This window comes from Dreissena polymorpha, chromosome 1 (genome assembly GCF_020536995.1).
Source record: "Dreissena polymorpha isolate Duluth1 chromosome 1, UMN_Dpol_1.0, whole genome shotgun sequence".
Taxonomy (NCBI): Eukaryota; Metazoa; Mollusca; class Bivalvia; order Myida; family Dreissenidae; genus Dreissena; species Dreissena polymorpha.
Window position 1 is genome coordinate 46,009,723 of NC_068355.1, and position 23,798 is coordinate 46,033,520.

At 37.0% G+C, this 23,798-nt stretch overlaps 2 protein-coding genes across 5 annotated transcripts in view; one reads left to right on the top strand and one right to left on the bottom strand.

The window, feature by feature from the left end:
- LOC127865107 (protein RD3-like) overlaps positions 1 to 23,798 on the bottom strand; it is a 575,560-nt gene that overhangs the window by 327,547 nt on the left and 224,215 nt on the right. The gene's annotated exons all lie outside the window — the stretch shown is intronic.
- LOC127865104 (uncharacterized) lies at positions 173 to 22,459 on the top strand. 4 transcript variants are annotated; one of them, XM_052405006.1, is made up of 7 exons: positions 173 to 305; positions 3,737 to 3,956; positions 6,174 to 6,251; positions 8,682 to 8,736; positions 17,435 to 17,515; positions 21,968 to 22,045; positions 22,299 to 22,459. In XM_052405006.1, the coding sequence occupies exons 1-6, from the start codon at positions 192 to 194 to the stop codon at positions 21,984 to 21,986; spliced, it is 567 nt and encodes a 188-aa protein (XP_052260966.1). In that variant the 5' UTR covers positions 173 to 191; the 3' UTR covers positions 21,987 to 22,045; positions 22,299 to 22,459. The 4 variants fall into 4 exon arrangements, with proteins under 4 accessions (XP_052260966.1, XP_052260967.1, XP_052260968.1 ...); XM_052405007.1 differs by lacking the exons at positions 21,968 to 22,045; positions 22,299 to 22,459 and adding exons at positions 17,850 to 17,935; positions 18,132 to 19,247 and having other exon boundaries at positions 17,435 to 17,706; XM_052405008.1 differs by lacking the exon at positions 17,435 to 17,515.

Consider the following 23,798-nt stretch of genomic DNA (forward strand, 5'->3'; position numbering starts at 1 on the left):
AATATTCTAGATGGCATGTTTCTTTTTACAAATGGTTTCAGTCATTTATACAATGGAAATTAGAACAAGTATTTTCTTGCTATGGATATATTTAAATTTATAATTCTCTATTGTTTATATTTTGGTTGCGTGAGACATTGGAGGAATCGAAAACCCAGATACAGAGTGTCAGAACAGAGGTGCTAGAGTTAATGGAAGAGTCCAGTGCAGCTGTCCAGGTTTATGCGCTGGAATCAGCTACCGCCTGCACCCAGAGGGTTAAGGACTGCAATGCCGAGCTCAAAACTCACCATGCACAAAGCGATGTGAGTGCAATGATTACCATCCATGTTATACCCAGCACTTGTTTTACAAATGAGTCTCTATCTTTTCTTCTGATTTTCATGTTTTCATAGTCAGTTTTATGCTGTGCACATTGGTCCCTATGGTGGATATGGCGTCCACCTAGCGAACTACAGGTCATCGGTTTGAGCCTAACTCTGGAAGCATTCTTTTGATTTCCCTCAAAGACATCAAGTACTGGTTCTACCCAGAAAACCCAGAGGGCGTCTCAAGAAGCCTTAAGCTTAGATGTAATCAAGATTAAATGAATAGGTTTGAACTAAACTTATCAGCATGCCCATGTTTTATATTAAAAAAGCCCAATTTGTATTTTCAATAAGCAGCATAATTTTAAAATGATGCTTTTGTAGTCAGTGATGTCGGAAATGAGAATTTAGAATATTTGGACGCATACATTTTACAAAGGACCCTTATATAAAACTTATAAAGAGTCCCAAGGATGCACTTTTTAAGCATTTAATAAATCTCGGCTGTCCCATGCCATAATGATACCGCTGTGCTATCATTTCCAAATCATAATCACTGCAACACTTTTTTGGCTATAAGCAATAAGCCTCTGCTTGAAGCATCCATAATCAATATTATGTTGCAGATGACAGCTATGTATTTCTCAGCCAGGTAGTTCAAGCACTACAAGATTAGAGTGTAAACAGTGATCTACAGTATATGTATATTTTCACACTGCTATTTAGTAACACCGCATTATACTTAATCTTAGTGTTAATTCAGAATGTCTGTGTTATGATTAAGGAGGGCAATAAATAGCAAAATTGGTATTTGAATATTTGGTCATAAAAGTATTTGAATAAATTTAATATTTGATCATCTGGTATTCAATATATGTGAACAAGATCTGAAAGTTTATAAAAGTTTAATTGAACAAAGCCATCCATATAGCTCTCGACTTCTTCCGCGGTTATCTTATATTACTCGCTTATAAAACAGCAGCCTTTTGATACGAGGCATAACAAAGATGCAAGAACATTTGTTTATTTGTTGACAGTTTCATAGTTTGGACACGATTAATGTAGTTGCTGAACAGCATGTTGAACTTAATTGTCCATTAAACGTTTGATAAAAGATAATGGTTGATCATGGTTAACACTTTCATCTATGGGGTAATCAGTTACAGCAAACTGTCAACACGTAAACACAACAGAAGGATGGAAGTTGGATTTTGACACCTTTCCTGTTTACTTGAGATCCATAGGAGGCATGGAGTTTTGTTTATCAGAGACTTAATAATTGCAATTTATGTACTTATTACGCTTATATAAAAAAAGGAAAGCAAGAAAGAACAGAAAGAAAGAAACTGGTATTTGAATACAAAAAAATAAACTCTTAATATTTGTATGCCCCCCTTCGAAGAAGAGGGGGTATATTGCTATGCACTGTCGGTCGGTCGGTCCGTCCACCAGGTGGTTTCCGGATGATAACTCAAGAACGCTTGGGCCTAGGATCATCAAACTTCATAGGTACATTGATCATGACTCGCAGATGACCCCTATTGATTTTGAGGTCTCTAGGTCAAAGGTCAAGGTCACGGTGACCCGAAATAGTAAAATGTTTTCCGGATGATAACTCAAGAACGCTTAGGCCTAGGATCATGAAACTTGATAGTTAGATTAATCATGACTCGCAGATGACCCCTATTGATTTTCAGGTCACTAGGTCAAAGGTCAAGGTCACAGTGATTCGAAATAGTAAAATGGTTTCCAGATGATAACTCAAGAACGCTTAGGCCTAGGATCATGAAACTTGATAGGTAGATTGATCATGACTCGCAAATGACCCCTATTGATTTTCAGGTTAAAGGTCAAGGTCACAGTGACCCGAAATAGTAAAATGGTTTTCGGATGATAACTCAAGAACGCTTATGCCTAGGATCATGAAACTTTGTAGGTAGATTGATAATGGCTGGCAGATGACCCCTATTGATTTTCAGGTCACTAGGTCAAGGTCACAGTGACCCGAAATTGTAAAATGGTTTCCAGATGATAACTCAAAAATGCTCATGCCTAGGATCATGAAACTTCATAGGTACATTGATCATGACTCGCAGATGACCCCTATTGATTTTGAGGTCACTAAGTCAAAGGTCAAGGTCACGATGACCCGAAATAGTAAAATGGTTTCTGGATGATAACTCGAGAATGCTTTTGCGATCATGAAACTTCATAGGTACATTGAACACAACTCGCAGATGACCCCTATTGATTTTCAGGTCACTAGGTCAAAGGTCAAGGTCACGGTGACTCAACATAGAAAAAATGGTTTCCGCATGATAACTCAAAAACGCTTACGCCTAGGATCATGAAACTTTATAGGTACATTGATCATGACTCGCAGATGACCCCTATTGATTTTCAGGTCACTAGGTCAAAGGTCAAGGTCACAGTGCCAAAAAAGGTATTCACACAATGGCTGCCACTACAACTTACAGCCCATATTAGGGGCATACATGTTTTACAAACAGCCCCTGTTATGATATTGTTTTGCACATGTTGGTCTGTCCATCGGTCCGTCCACCGAATGGTTTCCGGATGATAACTCAAGAACGCTTATGCCTAGGATCATGAAACTTCATAGGTACATTGATCATGACTTGCAGATGACCCCTATTGATTTTCAGGTCACTAGGTCAAAGGTCACGGTGACTTGACACAGAAAAATGGTTTCCTGATGATAACTCAATAACGCTTACACCTAGGATCATGAAACTTCATAGGTACATTGATCATGACTCGCAGATGACCCCTATTGATTTTCAGGTCACTAGGTCAAAGGTCAAGGTCACAGTGACAAAAACGTATTCACACAATGGCTGCCACTACAACTGACAGCCCATATTGGGGGCTTGCATGTTTTACAAACAGCCCTTGTTTTATTTTTGGATTATTTATTGCCATCCTTAGTTTTGATTGATGGTGTTATCAGTACCAGAATTAAGACTTCAGGTTCATTTTAAAATATAAACTCTAAATAGATGGAGAGATCGTCCTAGAATCAACTTGTATTTAAGGTTTTTAAGCATAATCTATTCACATGCAAGTGAAAGTTTGCAGAAATATATTTTTGACCTTGTTAGAGGGGCAGGGGGGGATTTGAAAAAGAGCAATGCACAGCACCTTGCTATTTCGTTGTAGATCTTTCCCTACTTCATTTGAGCTGGAAAACGGGGCTAAATGCATGCGCCTTAAGTGTTGTCTAATATAAGTCTGTGCAGTCTGCACAGACTAATCAGGGACAATACTTTTTGCTTTGATGTTATTTTCTGTTTAAAAGAAGTGTCTTCTTAGCACAATAATCCAGTGTAGGAGGAAAGTGTGACTTTAGGTACATGCATTAAGACCTGTTTTTCCAGAGCGCTGCTCATTTTTTATTCTATTGTCTGGCACTTGAGAAGTCCATAAAGGCTCAAGTTGACCGGGTAGTGAACATCATGGACAGTAGGTCGGCAGCTTTAGAAAAAGACACCAATACAGAGAAAGCAACAGTGTCCACTCTGATTGACCGGACGACCGTTTTCTCAAGGAACATGCTGGAAATGGTCCAAGATAACAAGAAGCAAATGAGTAGTTGCATGACAGAAATAACTGAAGATAATCCAACTGGTAAGTTGACGGCAGACGATTTTTTTTGTGGTCAAATTTGGGGCCGTTATTTGGCCCCATTCCCAATCTCAAAAAGTATTTATTTATCCCAAATGACTGCCTCAAATTCCCAATTGAAGGTTTTCAAAACAATATTAATATTAGTTGAACCTTAGTAAATATACTATTAAAAACAGTTATTCTCAATTTTAAAGTATTTGTTAGCAAACAAACATCAACACTTCCAAATTATAATCAAATGGTGCGATTTTTCCCAAGCAAAAGGGCCTCATCCCCATTCCCTAAATTGTGAAAAAAACAAACACTTGCATTCACACAGTGCCTATACTACGTGACTATAAACACTTGCATTCACACAGTGCCTATACAACGTGACTTTTTGAGATCATTTTGGGAGAATAAAGTGCGACCCAGATAACATTTTTAAGGATGTCTTTTTTTATTTTTTCCCATTTTTAATGGGATAAAGTGGAGAGCCTGCTCATTCGTGACAGTTTTCTATAGATATCATGATTATTTTTAAACATATAAGTATTTTTTCAGTAAAGTGCAACCGCACGTTTGAAATATGAAGTCCCCACACTGATCTGACATTTTTATAACCGTTCAAATGCGCGGTTGCACTTTACTGAAAAAATACTATTATCTGTTTCTGTTTTTAGCTGTCAATTTGCATAAAGAAGCCCCTGGCTAAGGCATATTATGCTAAGTAGTTTATTTGTAAAGAATTTACAAAGACACAATCTCGGACCCATTGTTTTTATACGCCCGTCTATGACGGGACGTATTATGGTATACCCCGCGTCCGTCCGTCTGTTAATGTCGTACGCTACGTCAAATATCCTTTGACAGATTTTCTTCAAATTTTAACACAATCTTAATATTGATAAACCCTGATCCCCTTTCGTTTTTGACGGAATTCTGAATTGTCGTTCCAGAGTTATGGGACTTTGTTCGTCAAAATTTCGTGATTTCATTGAATGTCCTACTGTAGCTCAAATATCCTTCGATGGATTTTTTTCAAATTTCAACACAATCTTAATATTGATAAACCCTGATCCCCTTTCGTTTTTGACGGAATTCTGAATTGTCGTTCCAGAGTTATGGGACTTTGTTCGTCAAAATTTCGTCATTTCATTGAATGTCCTACTGTAGCTCAAATATCCTTCGATGGATTTTTTTTTTTTTTTTTTTAGTATCCCTGAAAAATTGAACAAGGTGAGCTTTTTTCTATTCCGATTGTACACTACCACTTACCCATCTACATTTCTCTTTTATTATTGGTCAAAATATCTATAACAGGTTTACTTCAACTCCATATCCTCTAAAGAAATGCATACATATACTCAAAAAAAGATATGGTATGAATGTCAAGGAGACGGCGCTCCATGCTCATGTACTTATAAAATAAACCATGTATTCAAATACAAATAAACTGAAGTAAAAAAATGATTCAAAGGGTTATTTATTACCTTACTACTTCATTGGCGAACGACGGGCGTATCATGCGCTCATGGCGCAGCTGTTTATTATTTTTGACCCAATGTTTCAAAATATGTGAGTCCCAGGGACTCATTGATGCAGATTTCAAAATGAATCACTGGCAGTGTGACTCTTTTTGCTGACATTAGTCTTGAAGAGTAGGAAGAGAAATGATCAAACACGTTTCAAGGTTACTTTTGAATACTCTTCCAAGGTTCATTTTGCTTACAATGATAATATAAGTGACTTTGTTTGATATTGCGAGGACAAAATAAAAGTCAGTAAAATAGGTGAATAAACATACTAAAAGGTGATAAAGATAATTATACAGTTACAAATTCCCAATTTTAGTGTTGGACCTATATCAAAAACTGTGAAACAAACTGCTGACCTCAAAGAAATGATCCTCCCTCTGGAAAAACCAGGCGTACTGCATGTGTGTAAAGAGTTGTCCCAGATTAGCCTGTGAAGTTGCACAGGCTAATCCGGGATGACACTGTCCACCTAAACTGGAATTTTGCTAAGAAGAGACTTCCTTTAAACAAAAAATACAATAAAAGCAGAGCGTGTTGCCCCTGATTAGCCTGTGCAGACTGCACAGGCCTCTGCACAGGCTCATCTAGGATGACACTTTACACACATGCATTAAGCCCCATTATCCTCGAATTCTCGAAGCAGTGAAATATACTGCTCAGTCAAAAGAGATGGTTTCAGTCATGTATGTTGCCATTGCAGGACTGACGCCAGTTAGAAGCAACTACAACTACCGTCGGTTACAGAATGCTCCTGTCCGAGATGGCAACATTGGCAATGGTGTGACCACTCAAAGTTTTATCCTCCCAATCTATCTGCATGTCTGTATTTTGTCTGTTATATATTAAAGCCCTGTAACAACCCCATAAGTACAAATATAAATGTTTTATCTCATAATAGAAAGCTATTTATATTGTCTTTTTGTGTACCCTGGTATGTACGTAGTAAACATTTAACATTGTGAACACTGAAGAGGCCACATTATTGACTTATCTTCATGAAAGTTGGTCAGAACAATTCACCTTAAATTGTATCTATCTGATATTTTTAAGTTTGATACACTGTAACTCCGTTATATCCCGGTCCGTTATATCGCTATATATATATATTTATATATATATATGGCTCCCAAAAGTCTGACGAGCATGATCACTAAATGACATGTTTTAATCTGAGAATTTGCTAATTTAAGCAAAAACCGGTCCTAGCTAGTATGAACACCCTATATTTTTGGGGCTTACGATGGCACGATTTTTTCTTAACAGCAATACTACTTAATTATGTTGTTTTTACTTCCATTCATATCACCTGACTTCATTTTTATCTTGACATTGGATTACTTTTGCACTAAGACTTATTGAAATGGGTCAATCAATCAAAACTGACCAGGTTTCTACCAGGGTTATCTACAATTATTCAACGCAGCATCTTGTTTCGACTACAGAATTTGTCCTCTTGATATGTTGGCTGAGTTTTCTAATTGTTCTGGTCCCTTGCAGAAAAAAAATTGTGGGTGAAGACATTTAATATAGATCTTTTGGGCGGCAATTACAGTCTTGAGGAAACATGAATTCGGTGGTCTTCTGTATAGCTTCCTGTGCAGGCTCACAGATTCTGGCAATACTCATAAGTTTGGGCCAACCATTTTCCCTCAATACTTTGTCTTCCCAGCATCTCTGGAGGATGTGTTCAGCTGTTTGGTCGGTTTCTCCACAGGGTCACTTTGGAGGCAGCACAAGATGGAATCACTTGTGCATGTGATGGTAGCTGTCATGTGGATGTTTAACAGCAACTTGATGGTGGTGCTCATTTCTTATAGACTGATTCTTTTTTTCTGTTTTTCTTCTTCTGCTCTCAGCTTTGCCATTCTGTATGCCTCATCATTGCCATGTATTCTGCAGATATAGGGGTTCCACTGGAGTGCAATTCTGAAGCACTTAATGTTATTTAGTGCTGCTGTGAGACAAGGCACTTTGTTGGTTGTTGCTGCTTTTAACTGACAAAGTATCTGTTAGTATCTAGGGGCTTTGGTCTACCTTAAAGCTGATTGTAGCATGCATGAAGGCTTTCCACCTCAGCTCTGAAGTTTGTGCAGTGGAGGCATGTTGGTATTGCCTCTGCCTGCCACAGTCCATCTGAGTACTGCAAGTATGCCCGAGCTCCCCCTCTCTTCACTGCCTCTGTTTCCAACCCATCTGTGTATGTCCTTATTCATGCGTTTTGGGAGTACCTTTCTTCAAGCATGGCCAGTGTCAAGGCTTACTTGTTTGCATCACTGTGCTCGTCTTTTGTGACATGGGGGACTGTAGTACAGATGGTGATGTTCCTCTGTGCATTTTTCATCTGGGCAGAATGTCAGTTCGGTTCAGATGCTCAACATCTGTTTGTAGCTGATTTTTTGCTTCTTCAGCACTACTTTGCTTCCTATTACAAAGCTAGATCTGTTCAGTCTACCTTTTTGTTTGCGTATTGTGACCAGCTTCCTCATGATGTTAAGTTTCCTTCTGGCTTTTTCCTCTGCGCTCTGAACCTGTTGTTTCCATGTCATTCTTTTGTCGAATGTGATCCCCAAGAAAGTCTGTTAGTCTTCTCACTGTCCGGGTCAGTTTGCCAGGATGAACTGTGGTGAAAAAGGTAAAAATGGTGGCTGAGGATTTCTACTTTTTAATGGTTAAGCACAGGTTGGCAGTCTATTCTGAGATGAGTAAAAAGCCAGCTGCATTCTGTTTGTGGTGGTTGTTGCATACTCTTCTGTGCTTCAGAGCAACAGGTCATCTGCGTACACGTCTGCTTGTTCTCTCTCTTATAGATATATAGATTTATTTCGGAGATAGCATACATACAAACAATGCATTGAAACAACATGTGCATAAAACAATATGAAGTAAAAACAATCATAATTGAAAAGTACATGCATAGAATGCACTATGGTATGCACACTAACGCCAAGGATTACACAAAAAAGAGCAATATCCCTTATTTCCTTGTGGTCCTTAAAGGTCCTTATTTTCATTGTGGTCCTTAAAGGTCCTTGTGGTCTTAGGTTGTGTTGGTGTGATTTTGTTTGTGAAGAGAGTGAACAGGGTGTGACAAAACCTCCTTGTGGGACCCCTTATTAATGATGGTAAATAATTTTTTGATATCTCACTGTGCAATATTGGGAAAAAAACTGCTTGATTTTCTGAAATATACTCTTTTTTTTTCTTGCAGGAGACAGCATAGAAGAGTACAGGATCCCAGAAAAAAAGCAGTCAGAATATGTTAAGTGAGTCCATATGTGTGTCCTATTTCAGTTATGTTAAGTGAGTCCATATGTGTGTCCTATTTCAGTTATGTTAAGTGAGTCCATATGTGTGTCCTATTTCAGTTATGTTAAGTGAGTCCATATGTGTGTCCTTTTTCAGTTATGTTAAGTGAGTCCATATGTGTGTCCTATTTCAGTTATGTTAAGTGAGTCCATATGTGTGTCCTATTTCAGTATGTTAAGTGAGTCCATATGTGTGTCCTATTTCAGTTATGTTAAGTGAGTCCATATGTGTGTCCTATTTCAGTTATGTTAAGTGAGTCCATATGTGTGTCCTATTTCAGTTATGTTAAGTGAGTTCATATGTGTGTCCTTTTTCAGTCCATAGTGTGTCCCATCATAGTTCATTATCAGTGAGTCCTATGTGTGTACATTATATTAAACCCCCGCACAACCAATTTGAAAGAGGGTATACTGATGTCCATATGGCCGTTGTCATGAGGCCATCAGATCTCTTTTCAACTTCATTCTTCACAGGTAGATGGATCTCATAAATCTTATTGTGGGAAATTGCACTGGCTCAGAAATATAGCTCTTGCTTTTATATTTTAAGAGGTATTGTCCTTTGTTAATTTGTGTACTTAAATTATGTCTGGAGTATAAAAAACTAAAGAAAGTATCAACTTGAAACTTAATAGGTTGGTAGATCTCATAACAAGGAAGTGCTTTGCAAATTTTTGTCCATATGTTTATAGTTATTATACCCCCACACACAAAGTTTAGGGGGGTATACATGAGTGAGCTTGTTGGTCTGTTTGTCTGTCTGTTGGTCGGTCCGTATTGGTTGTCCACTCTTTAACTCAAGTTGTTTTCATCGGATCTTCACCAAACTTGGTCAGAAGTTGTATCTAGATGAGGTCTAAGTCAAGTTCAAATATGGGTCATGCTGGGTCAAAAACTTGGTCACAGGGTCACTTAGTGCGTTTTTACATGCAAAATATTCTGTGTCAATGCGGCATGTGGGGCTATATGTCACGCTCTTGTAAAGCTCTTGTTGCCCTTTGTATATTAATGTGTTTTTATTTTGTTACGAACATATCTTGAAAACTTTTAAAGGTATCTGATTTTAAGTATTATTGAATTTTGTTGAGTTATTACATGTTTATTTTGAGCAGAAAATTGAATAGACTGTATGTAACTTGCAAACCATACGAGATTTTAACTTGAAATTTCAAAGGCGGATATATCGCACTAAAGGACAATGCACTGCACAAGAACAATAACTCCAGTTTTCATAATTTCATAGTTTTTGCCCTTGTGAACGTTCATGCTGAAATTTGTTTTAGGGCATATCTACACCCTAACGTAATGTATCTTAAGTAGGAAGTTTTAACTGTCGCAGAACCAGTTCTTTAAACTGAACTGCATATGCCCTCCGACAAAGCGGCATGTAGGGTGTATTATAAATCCCCTACCTGTGAAACCGTAGGGGACTTGAGGTTTACCCTCGGTCTGTCCACATTCCTGCCTGTCAATCCTAATCTTGATCCTACAATAACTCAAAAGAACTTACAATAGGTAGATGAAATTTGCTATCTTGATTAAGGGCCATTATTTCAAATTTTATGAACAATACAATTTTTTATTGTTATTGCTGTGGTTTCAGAAATAAGTGAAAACTTTCCTGAAAATCTTAATCATGTGATATCTTCAAAAGAATTTAGGTTGATAAAACTTTATATATGGATAAAGGGTCATATGATGAATATGCACATTATTTTATATTTATTCTAACAAAATTGTGAATGCTATGGATACAGACATTATTGAAATCTGTCCGAAAAATATGGATCCTGTGATAACTCAAAAAGTAGGATTTAAAATCTTTCGGGCGTTTTTATGTCCAGAATTGTAATATCCCCCGCCAAAAGCAGAGGGATATAGTTTTGGCGTTGTCTGTTAGTCTGTCAGTCTGTCCCTCTGTCACAAACTTCATGGGTGTATAGATATCATTGAGACGGAGTGCCTTGCACAAGAACAATAACCTTACCATTTCTTAAACAAGGAAGTTTGTAGTTAGTGGCTATGTTTTGGACCATTAACAAAGTTTTTTTAGGGGTCATACAAACTTTGGTTAAACTTGGGGGCTAACCAAGTTGGGACAATGGCCATCCAAAAATGTATCCGACCCCTTCCCTCCCCCCCCTAAGGGGCCACGCAACCCTAGGCTTAGGGTTAGCCTTAAAAAAATGAGGTCAAGGTCATATTTGAGGGACAATAGCCAAGTTTTAATGAGATCTAAAACCGACAGAATCATATCAGCTGACCCAAGTTCCTAAACCCCTTACCCCGGCCCCTAAATAAATAGTAATAAACTAGAATTTTTTTTTAGACTTTAAGCTGGCTACAGGGGTCCTCCCAAGCTGCTAGCTTTTAGGGCTTGGAAATACCAAGTCAGGGGCCATAATTTCTGATCATAGGAGGGGCATAAACAGCACATTTTAGGAAAGGTCTCGACGACACGCACCTGAATCAGTTTGAATTTTGAGGATCGGACCTTCCGTTCAAAAGTTATGGCCCTTGGCGCAAAAAAGTTAAGCCTAACTGAGGTTAGTGTCGTTTTTCATTAGGGTTAGGTGTTAGGGCTTGAGTTTATTTCGTCCTGTTTATAGATGGACCCCTGATAGTGGTATCTATAGATTCGAGGTGTGAATCTCTACAATAATCTGGGGGTCCGACCAGGGGTAAGGGGGGGTACTAATGAAGTTATGGCCCTTGGAAACTTTTCGGAATTTTCCACCTCGATCTGTTTGGCAATGCATGGTGATTTTATACGCAACTGAGGTGAAATAACTATATATTGCCGGAAAGAGAAATAAATTTCCAACAAATAGAGATTTTAAAATCAAAAATCCGTTGAGAAATAAACGTTATACAAGCTTAACCCTAATCCGGAGACTGTATTTTTGCGTTATTTACCACTAAAAGTGAGAAAATAGTGTACCCCTAGGCACTATTTAGCGACAGAGTACCGTGTAACCATATATATCGTTGGAAAGGTCTTAAAAAATCAGGCAGGATTTTGAAAAAAAAATCCAGAAATATCAAATGGGGTTTCGTAGCGAGCTGATAAACCTTTTTTAGGCTTTTTTAAACCCTAACTTTGTAGTTTTAGCATTATTAAAATTACTAAACGTGGTTGTTTTATGGTTAATTCAGGTATCTATGGATAGATCTACCTTCCCCAAACAAAATGGTACCAGATTTACGGTCCGGTGACCCTGGGGTGCAGAGAACAGCCGTGTCAAACCCATGACCCCTCAATCTCAATGCTATTTTTGGTGTTTTTCGCTCTGTTCAAGCTTTAAAGTGACCAAAGTCTGCCATTTTTGCACTTAGAGTCTTGAAACTTGGCACAATTAATGCTCTTTCTATGCCCGATCTGACGCACAATAAACTTTGACCTAAATATTGACCCGTGGGTACGCTGAGGGGGGTCAAAGTGCCTTACCCTCGGTTTTTTTTAGTTTTTTTTTCATCATATTACAAAGTACTTCACTATATTTATCATGTTGTAACCTAGAATGTAAGGTATATTTAGGAAGAGGCTGGCACGGGGGTAAGCCCGAGGGTAGTCCCGGGGGTCAGGGAGGGTAAATAAGCGCTTCACATGCGTTCTTAAATGGCTTTTTGGGCCAAAACTTATTATTATTAGTCTGGTTTTGGATTGATATTTTCTGTTTGGCTAGTCATACGTGTGTCAAACCTATATTTTTCTGGTAGTTTAAAGTCTTACGGACACATTGATGTGCGCATTAGGGGTACAGGTGTACCGAATGGTCAAAATAGACTGTGCCAAAGTGGGTCACCCTCGTAGATGATGTATATTTACACAAAAAGTGAGAAAATAGGGTACTAGTAGGCACTATTTAGCGACAGAGTACTTTGTAACCATATATATCGTTGGAAAGGACTTAAAAAATAAGGCAGGATTTATTTTTTTTTTAAGAAATCACATATGGGGTTCTGTAGGGAACTGATAAACCTTTCTTCGGCTTTTTTTCACATCTTTTTCTTGATAAAAAAATTCTAAAAATTAATAAACGTGTTATTTAATGCTATATTCTGGTATATATGGATAGATATATGTTCTCCAAACCTAAGGATACCACACTTGCGGTGGTGTGACCCTTGGGTGCAGAGAAAGGGCGTGTCAAACAGAGGAACCCTCAACTAAAATGAGATTTGTGTGTGTGTGTTGCTGTTTTAAAGGTTTAAATTGACCAAAGTCGGCCATTTCTAGACTTCTAGTCTTGAAACTTGGCATAATTTAAGAACTTTTTATGCCGGACCTGACCCAATTAAAACTTTGACCTAAATTGTGGCCCGAGGGTACGCTGTAGGGGGTGAAATAGACCTACCCCCGGGCGTTTTCTCATTTTTGTCCCCATATTATAATGGTCTTTTCTATAATTATCATGTTTACATCTAGAATCTTTGGTATATTTAGCAAGATGTTGGCCAGGGGGATAGCCCCTTGGTCAGCCCGTGGGTCAGGGAGGGTAAATAAGCGCGTCAAGTGCCTTCTTAAGTGGCTATTTTGGCCTAAAAAATGAAAAATGACTTTAAACCTTCATAACTTTTGAACGGATCAAGATATATAAAAAATTCAAACGGATTCGTGCGTAGCGTGGTAATTTTATATAGAATATGACACTCAATGGTTACATTTAGAGACAAAGTGGTTTTCGTAAAAATCTACCAAGGGGTATACCATGCTAGAATTTGCAAAAGTCTACTTTTTTTCTACAAAATGGTGTTCATTTATGAGGGTTTCGTCGCTGCTTCCGAATCTGAAATCCGTTTGAAAAACAAAGCAGCCATTCAAAAGTTATTACGGTATACCCATAGCCACCCCTTTACGTTAGTTGCCCTCTATAATATATATATGGGAAAAGATGACTTTAAACCTCCATAACTTTTGAACGGATAAAGATATCTCAAAAATTCAAACGGATTTGTACTCAGCGTGATAAGTGTATACAGATGGACACCTTAAGTTAGCCTGTGCGAACTGCACAGGCTAATCCTATGGGTTAGGTTAATGAGTAACTAACTTTTTAACGGCTCAAGATATCTAAAAAATTGCAACGGATTCGTGATCAACGTATTAATTGCTGTTTAAAAATATGTTTCACTTTCAAAATATGTCCAAAGTATGTCATTATTAACCAGGTTTTCCGAAGGAAAAAACTGGTTATTAGATTGTCGAATGCGGGCGGGCTGGCTGGCGGGCTGGCTGGCGGGCTGGCTGGCGGGCTGGCGGAACAAGCTTGTCCGGGCCATAACTATGTCGTTCATTGTCAGATTTTAAAATCATTTGGCACATTTGTTCACCATCATTGGATGGTGTGTCGCGCAAAATAATTACGTCGATATCTCCAAGGTCAAGGTCACACTTTGAGTTCAAAGGTCAAAAATGGCCATAAATGAGCTTGTCCTGGCCATAACTATGTCATTCATTGTGAGATTTTAAAATCATTTGGCACATTTGTTCACCATCATGGTACGGTGTGTCGCACGAAAGAATCACGTCAATATCTCCAATGTCAAGGTCGCCACGACTAAAAATAGATTTATTTTTTTTAAACAAACTTACAAAGGGGGTTAATTTTGTTCATTTCAAAAGTTCAGTTTGAGTTTTCTCCCTTTATCAGATTTTTTTTTCACAATGAAAACCTGGTTTTGTGACAATTTTGTCCCTTGTTTTTATATTTGTATCCCGAACTGAACGCCCATAGCTATCTTTTGAACGACTCAAGATATCGCAAAATGGTCAACGGATTCAGAATCAGCGTGCTGATTTCCATTGGAAAATCTGTTTCACTTTAAAAAAATCTCGTTTTAAACAAATTGTTCTGAGCAGCAAAAACTAGGCCGTTCTTTAACTTTTTTACGGCTCAAGATATTTCAGAAATTCTAATGGATTCTGGAAGAGCGTGTTAAGTTCTATAATATGCAACATAAAAGAGCGTGTTGAGTTCTATAATATGCAACATTAAAAAATTAATTGGAAAAAATAACTTTACACCTTCGTAACTTTTGAACGACTCAAGATATCTCAAAATTGTCAACGGATTGGGAATCAGCGTGTTGATTTCCATTGGAAAATATGTTTCATTATCAAAATAGATCAATATTCAAAAATAGTAGTGCTGAACAGCTAGCAACAGTCCAGGCAGTGATAACTTTTGAACGGCTCGAGATATCTGAGAAATTCAAACGGATTTCGTCCTTATTTTCCATTTCTATTAGAAAATATGTTATACTTTCAAAAAATCTCGTTTTTAACAAAAATATAGGTTTCCAAAACAGCAAATACTAGGCCTTTTTATAACTTTTTAACGGCTCAAGATATTTAAAAAATTCTAACGGATTCTGGAAGAGCGTGTTGAGTTCTATAATGTGCAACCTTAAAAACAAATATTTGAATTTTTTTTCGATGAATATCGCGGAACGTACTCCTCGGTTACAAATCTGCAAAAAATTTGGTCATATGATCATTCCTTGGTACCAAAGATATTTTCATGTTTCAGTCCATATTTTTTTTTAATTAATTTATTTAGTAATAGCTTGTGTTGCAATCAGCCAGTGCTTGTTTCACAATATATAATATTTGGTGTCTGTTAGCCAATCAAAATGCCAAAACCATATTGTTCTAAATGACAAGAAAAACAAAACTTTTGTTTAATTAATTAATTTATTTAGTGATAGCCTGTGTTGCAATCAGCATGTGCTTGTTTCACAATATATAACAGTTGGTGTCCGTTAGCCAATCAAAATGCCAAAACCATATTGTTCTAAATGACAAGAAAAACAAAACTTTGTATTTATTAATTAAATGATTTAGTGATAGCCTGTGTTGCACTCAGCCTGTGCTTGTTTCACAATATATAATATTTGGTGTCCGTTGGCCAATCAACATGCCAAAACCATAATGTTCTAAATGACATGGAAAACAAAACTTTGTATTTATTAATTAAATGATTTAGTGATAGCCTGTGTTGCACTTAGCCTGTGCTTGTTTCACAATATATAATAGTTGGTGTCCGTAAGCCAATCATAATGACAAAACCATATTGTTCTAAATAACAAGAAAGAAGCACACTCTTTTTTTATTTCTAAAAATTTTTATAATACGAAATACGTCATCTTGGTGTCTCCTCTTAGGTCCGCGCTCGAACAGGATGTCAACATGTTGACAAGAAAAGAAACACACATTTATTTTTTTCTAAAAATTTTTATAATGCAAAAATATGTCATCTGAGTGGCTCCTCTTAGGTCTGCGCTAGAAATATATATAGTGAGAGAGAAAATAATATCTGAAAATTCATGAAAAGTCTGTGTTTATTATGGAACATAAGCGAACATTGTCGTCTTCGGATGAAGAGGCAAGTGCCTTTACGTTTAATTTAAGATTCATTTCTTATTAATACTAGTGCTTGTTTATTATTATATATATTTATAAAGAAATTAGCCAAAGTTGGTGTTTATTATGGACCAGAAAAGGATATTGTCATCTTCGGATGAAGAGGTAAGTTTGTATTATATTGTTACATTGCCATTATGTTTAATTTAAGATTCATTTCTTTTTAATACTAGTGCTTGTTTATTATTAATATATTTATAAATAAATTAGCCTATGTAGTAAGCCAGTGCGGAATATCCTGGCTGGTTAATTGTAAATAAATAGAACATATGATTGCATTGGCTTATTCAGGGTTTCATGGTGTCAGTATTGTTCATTTCTTTTTAATATTAGTGCTTGTTTATTATTAAATATATTTATAAAGAAATAAGCCTGTGTAGTTAGCCAGTGCAGGATATCCTGGCTGATTAATTGTAAATGAATAAAACATTTGATTTAATTGGCTCATTCAGGACAAACGTGCTTGTTTATTATTAATATATTTATAAATAAATTAGCCTATGTAGTAAGCCAGTGCGGAATATCCTGGCTGGTTAATTGTAAATAAATAGAACATATGATTGCATTGGCTCATTCAGGGTTTCATGGTGTCAGTATTGTTCATTTATTTTTAATATTAGTGCTTGTTTATTATCAAATATATTTATAAAGAAATAAGCCTGTGTAGTTAGCCAGTGCGGGTTACACTGGCTGGTTAATTGTAACTAAATTTAACATTTGATTTGATTGACTCTTAAAGGGTTTATTATTTTAGATTTTTTTCATATTAGTGTTTGATTAATATTAAATAATATATAAATAAATTAGCCTGTGTAGTCAGCCATTGCGGGATACACTGGCTGGTTAATTGTAAATAAATATAACATTTGATTTAATTGGCTCATTCAGGGTTTCATGGTTAGCTGCATTGTTTAGAAGGTTCAGTTTAGTATTAAAGTAATTAGTCTGTGTAGTCAGCCAGTGCGGACTGCACAGGCTATCCCGTGACAAAGCTTCACATTACGTTGATGTTCGGGTTACTTTAGAGTATTACAAATTATAATTGCAAGAGTATGTAATGTGCATATAAGCGGTTTTTAACTTGTTAAACTTAACATTAAAGAGGGTGTATATTGTTTGGCACATGTCGGTCCGTCGATCGTTCTGTCCGTCCACCTAATCCTATAACACTTGTAATATTATGTTTTGTTATTACATAACAACATAACAATGAGCATACTTTTATTTCAGAACCGGTCGCCTTCAAAGAGAACGAAGCCGGTGTCACCGGAGCACGAGAACCCGGAGGCCGGACAGCCTAAGGCTGAGCCAGTGAGTAACGCGTATGAAGTATTCAATATTGCAGTGAGGCGGTAACTCGACATGCCGTCGACCTCGGTACTTTTATCCAGAACTCGGACGACATTAATGTCGTGCACCCTACAGTACCAGAGCCGCCGGTCGAGGAAGGGCCCGAGCCACAACCCGGGACGACATCGAGGGAGTGTATTGCAGACACAGGAGTAAGTTAAGCTCCTCATTGTATTATTTGTATTACATTTATTAACTCTGTATGTACATTAAAACGGAATTGTTTATGTATATATACACACAAATAAAACAAATATACATTTTTTATAATACAGGTGTTTCATTTGTTTAACAGTCGTGGTATGCATTGCCGACGGGGGCGCAGTGGACGGAGTGGGCGAAGGCGGAGGGGATACAACCGACCCTCAGGGAGTGTACATCGTAAGTCAATTGTCTGATTTAAATTCTTGTATGATACTTCTTAAATGTTTTCAATATTGACAAAGAATTGTTGCTCAGACGGCATGACGGCATATAGATTTTAATAACAATATATACAAAGGTAAATATTCATATATAGATAAAAAAAATCATTAAATGATATTGAATATACATGTAATTTATTCTTCTTCAACAGTGGAGCGAGAGCGAAGAGGACAACGTGTTAGAGGACGATGTGATTGAGGACAAACCTGCATTAAGGTTGTCGACCTCCGAGTCCTCTGGGTCATCCAGATCGTCCAGGGTAACACACGTGTCCTCTACGTCCAGGTCGTCCAGGGCGTCTTCACCCATGTCCTCTGCATCCTCTTCGTCCAGCTCGTCTAGGTCGACTTCACCCGCGTCCTCTTCGGGTAGCTCGGCCACGTCGGGCTCATTGGGGGACTATTATCCCTTTGAATCGTCGGACTCTGATGTACCACAGCCGGTCCCTGTGGTGGCTGTCCCTCAGTCATCGTCGGAGGACTCTGAAGTGGAGCAGCCGGTCCCTTTGGTGGCTGTCCCACCACCAAGACGGAGGAGGGAAAGAGTCACAAGGGCGGAGGAGCTCGCCATCAACATGACATTTGCTGACGAAATTGTCGCGTCTGCCCTTTCGAGGAAAACGATTGCTATCGAGGTCGTCAGGGAAAAGTACTGCTTTGCTTCAATGGGGCGTTTGACTGTTGAACAGGTTAGGGCGAAAGTCCGTAACATTGCCCGGAAGAGAGCAGCTCGCCTGGCGGCCGCTCGATAGTTTATTATTCTATTTTTTGTTATGTGTTTTTTTATATGTTTCATTTTCCTTGTTTGATTGATTATGTATAAGTATACCATGATATTATGATTTTGTTAACTTTTTTTCAATCTACATTGTTTATTAGTTTGCTTTTTATTTTCTGTTCTTTGAATTTACATGTATACATTTGCTTCAAGTTTGTTTAAATAAATATGTATTAGTAAACATTGTAAGGACTGGTTCTACCCAGGAAAATACTTGATTATTTGTGAATGTTTTTATTGCTTTTATGTTATTGATTTATATGATTTTTGTTTTGTTTTTGTCTGAGAATAAAATATTATTAAATAGTTTTTAATAATATAACAGACAGTAATTAGTATACATTTTAAGTACTGGTTCAACCCAGGAAAATGCTTGATTTTTTGTTTTCTTTTTTTACATTATCATTGATTAGTACTGGTTGTATTTATTACCCAGGATTTTTGTCTGAAAATAAAACATTATTACAAAGATTGTATAATATAACAGACAGTAACTTGTTGTTGTATATTGCCTTGAGCTAAGCGAAAACACTTTGCAAACACAAACGTGCCTTGAGCTAAGCGAAACACTTTGGAATAAAAAAATGGACTTGAGCTAAGCCAAAACACTTTTAAAACACATACGTGCAAACATTTAGATAATAAATAATTGTTATAATATAACAGACAGTCACTTGTTGTTGTATATTGCCTTGAGCTAAGCGAAAACACTTCCAACACAAACGTGCGAACAAACTAAGTTATCCATATGTTGGATCTCAACTTTGAAGGATGACCTTGACCTTGAACGATGACCTTGACCATTAACCAATCACGATGTGCAGCTCCATGAGATACACTTGCATGCCAAATAACAAGTTGCTTTCTTCAATAATGAAAGTGTATATTAAATGAGCGATTTTACCCTATATATTACACCTTTGACCTTGACCTTGAAATTTAACCACTCAAATTGTGCAGCTCCACGAGATACACATACATGCCAAATATTAAGTTGCTATCTTCAAAAATGCAAAAGTTTTTACAAAACTAACACTTGCGATGTTCACCCTGTACTAATCAATGATAATTTAAAAAAAGAAAACAAAAAATCAAGCATTTTCCTGGGTTGAACCTGTCCATCTTGGGGCCACTACTTTTCTTAATATATGTAATGCAGGCAGTGGTAAAAAAAAGCTTATTTGGTATGCTGATCATTGTGCAAATAGAAAGATCTAGGGCATATTGGTTTTGGCCTGTCTGTCTTGTCATTCATTGTATGTGTGTTCCAAGAGAAATAAGCGAAAAAATTGGTTTAAGTTAAGTGGAGTCTACCTGTTGGCCATCTAAAGATATTACTATCAATAGATGTTCACCCTTGCACCACGATGAGGTCGGTAGACAAGCAAGGGGCTAGGACAGGTTGATTACCAGTCCAAATTACAAGGAATCAAAAGCTCAACTAATCACAGAGCTAATTAAATTAACAAAATTAACAAGAACTAGAACAAGAAGATTACAAAAAATTAAAACAAGCAAAACGCACAACTCCCACTCACTACTGGTTCGCTGACGCACCATCAGACTGAGCTGGCTCGGCTGGCGATGCTGGCGCTTCTGGGGTTAATGGGGATGCCGGTGGTACCGTGGGAGGATACACTGCAACATAAGGCGTGTCATCCTTCAGGACGCGGAAGTCAATGTAGTGATCAAGCATGTGCTCTATCATAACATAACCTCGTTGTCATCCCAAAATCCAAACCCCGGCAACCCATTAACCTCCAGCGACACCGCATCCATACCATCAGGCAACCAGCCGCTCACCAACGCATCTATCTGCGCAAAGTCTGCTGGTGCGACAACAACAATAGTTTTGGGCGCATCCATCCTGCTTGCTATCCAAAGTAGAAATGAAGAATATGTAAAATGCTATATATAGAGAATTTAATCAGCCAATGAAATAGTCTGGTTAGTGTGTACTAGCTTGCATATTAAATGCTGTGTAGTCATTCTTTAAATTGATGATGACGTCACTATGGGTTAGTGACGTCACATTGTCACATTCCTGAAGCAGGATGGACAACGATTACACTGTAAGTGAATTATAATATACAAAGGCTTATACATAAATAAATATATATATATATATATATATATATATATATAGTATAGTACATAGTAAGTAATGTGTAGTCACTTGCATAGTGTGTGCTAGCTTGCATAATAAGTACTGTTTACTGGGTTGCATAGCAAGTTCTGTGTAGTCACTTGCATAGTTTGTTCTGGCTTGCATTTTGTGTAATAGCTTGCAGAGTAAGTACTGTGTAGTCACCTACATATTGCATAATGTGTAATAGCTTGCAAATTAAGTGCTGTGTAGTCACTTGCATATTGCATAATGTGTAATAGCTTGCATATTAAGCACTGTGTAGTCACTTGCATATAGCATAATGTGTAATAGCTTGCATATTAAGCACTGTGTAGTCACTTGCATATAGCATAATGTGTAATAGCTTGCATATTAAGCACTGTGTAGTCACTTGCATATAGCATAATGTGTAATAGCTTGCATATTAAGCACTGTGTAGTCACTTGCATATAGCATAATGTGTAATAGCTTGCATATTAAGCACTGTGTAGTCACTTGCATATTGCATAATGTGTTATAGCTTGCATATTAAGCACTGTGTACTGGGTTGCATAGTAAGTTCTGTGTAGTCACTTGCATAGTTTGTTATGGCTTGCATTGTGTGTAATTGCTTGCAGAGTAAGTACTGTGTAGTCACCTTCATGTTGCATAATGTGTAATAGCTTGCATATTAAGTGCTGTGTAGTCACTTGCATATTGCATAATGTGTAATAGCTTGCATATTAAGCACTGTGTAGTCACTTGCATATTGCATAATGTGTGATAGCTTGCATATTAAGCACTGTGTACTGGGTTGCATAGTAAGTTCTGTGTAGTCACTTGCATAGTTTGTTCTGGTTTGCATTTTGTGTAATAGCTTGCAGAGTAAGTACTGTGTAGTCACCTACATATTGCATAATGTGTAATAGCTTGCATATTAAGTGCTGTGTAGTCACTTGCGCATTGCATAATGTGTAATAGCTTGCATATTAAGCACTGTGTAGTCACTTGCATTTTGCATATTGTGTAATAGATTGCATATTAAGTGATGTGTAGTCCTTTCTTACAGATTGAAAAGTTAAACGACATTATAAACTTTTCAGATGCCACCACCCTCTGTGATGAGGCACAGAAAATCAACAACACCAGTGGAGGAGGCTCCTCCATCAAAACAATCTAAGGTAAGTGTTATATATCAAGTAAGATTGTCATTATATTTCTCATAAAACTATTTACTTTTCAGTTTCCTTGGCCACTTGCCGTACTTTGATTTGTTTTTAGTATTTGCCGTGCATTGATGTGCATCTATTTAAAATGTATTGAAACAATTTGACACAATTGTTTATAACTCTGAAAGGTGATTATCAAGGTGTAATACGAAAGCGAACAACTAAATTTGTATTTTTAAGTTAAACGACATTATAAATATTTCAGATGCCACCACCCTTTGTGATGAGGCACAGAAAATCAACAACACCAGCAGTGGACAGGGACATTTCAGCCCCCCGTCTGCCCGCATTAATAAGAGTGCTTGTATCCAGGATGTGTTGTATTTTATAATTAATTTGTGTCAGAAAATAAAAAGTTTTACTACAGACAGTCAATGCTGTTATATATTGCCTTGAGCTAAGCGAATACACTTTTCTACCACAAACGTGCCTTGAGCTAAGCGAAAACCATGTTCAAACACATAAGTGCCTTGAGCTAAGCGAAAACACTTTTCAAACAAAAAACTTGACTTGAGCTAAGCAAAAGCACTTTAAAACACAAATGTGCGAACAAATTAAGTTATGCATATACTGGATCTTTGACATTCAAGGATGGCCTTGACCTTGAATTTTGATGACCTTGAAGGATGACCTTGACCTTTTACCACTCACAATGTGCAAATCCATGAGATACACTTGCCATTCAAAGTTATAAGGGTTTACTCATGACTCCCCTTTACGTTAGTGCCATTATAGCACTTAGAAGTCGCCGGAGACCCTTGTTTTTTGTGAAATTTAAAAATTGTTCGTGCCCAAATAATAGTAGATGAATGCAACTTATGCGTCAATGTAGCTAACACAATGACTACAGGTTCATCCTAGCCATATTTATTATTAACGGTGCCAAATTTATAGAAATGGACTTGAAAATATGTGTCGGCTAGCGCCAAATATGACCAAAATCAGCATTTTTATGTAGTGTGTTCACACGGAAAAATTGTTTGTGCCAAAATAATAATAGATGAATGCATATAAGGCTTCAATGTTGCTTAAGCTATGACCACAGGTTCATCCTAAGACATTTGTATAATTATATATGCCATATATATAGAATATGACTTGAAAATGTTTGTCGCATAGTACCAAATCTGACAAAAATCATCATTTTTTATTTACGGTGCTCACATGGAAACAATATCTGTGCCCATAAAATAATAGATGAATGCATATTGAGGTTAAATGTTGCTAACACAATGAGTACAGGATCTTCCAAAGCCATTTTTATTATTATATATGCCAAATTTAAAGAAATAGACTTGAAAATCTTTGTCGGCTAGTGCCAAATATGAGAAAAATGTGCATTTTTATGTAGGGTACTCGCATGAAAAAAATCTCGGTGTAAACACAATAATAGATGAATGCATATTAAGCTTAAATATTGCTAACACAATGAGTACAGGTTCATCGAAAGCCATTTTTATTATTATATATGCCAAATTTATAGAAATATACTTGAAAATGTTTGTCGGTTAATGCCAAATATGAGAAAAATGTGCATTTTTATGTAGGGCACTCACATGAAAAAAATCTCGGTGCAAAATCAATAATAGTTGAATGCATATTAAGCATAAATATTGCTAACACAATGAGTACAGGTTCATCCAAAGCCATTTTTATTATTATATATGCCATATATAAAGAATATGACTTGAAAATGTTTGTCGCA

Bases quoted from the DNA above. Each gene is read 5' to 3' on its own strand.
- LOC127865104 (XM_052405005.1), top strand. From the start codon at position 17,567: ATGCCGTCGACCTCGGTACTTTTATCCAGAACTCGGACGACATTAATG. The intron at 17,707-17,829 runs GTAAGTTAAGCT...TTTATAATACAG, and splicing joins AGTGTATTGCAGACACAGGA to GTGTTTCATTTGTTTAACAG. The intron at 17,936-18,131 runs GTAAGTCAATTG...CTTCTTCAACAG, and splicing joins ACCCTCAGGGAGTGTACATC to TGGAGCGAGAGCGAAGAGGA.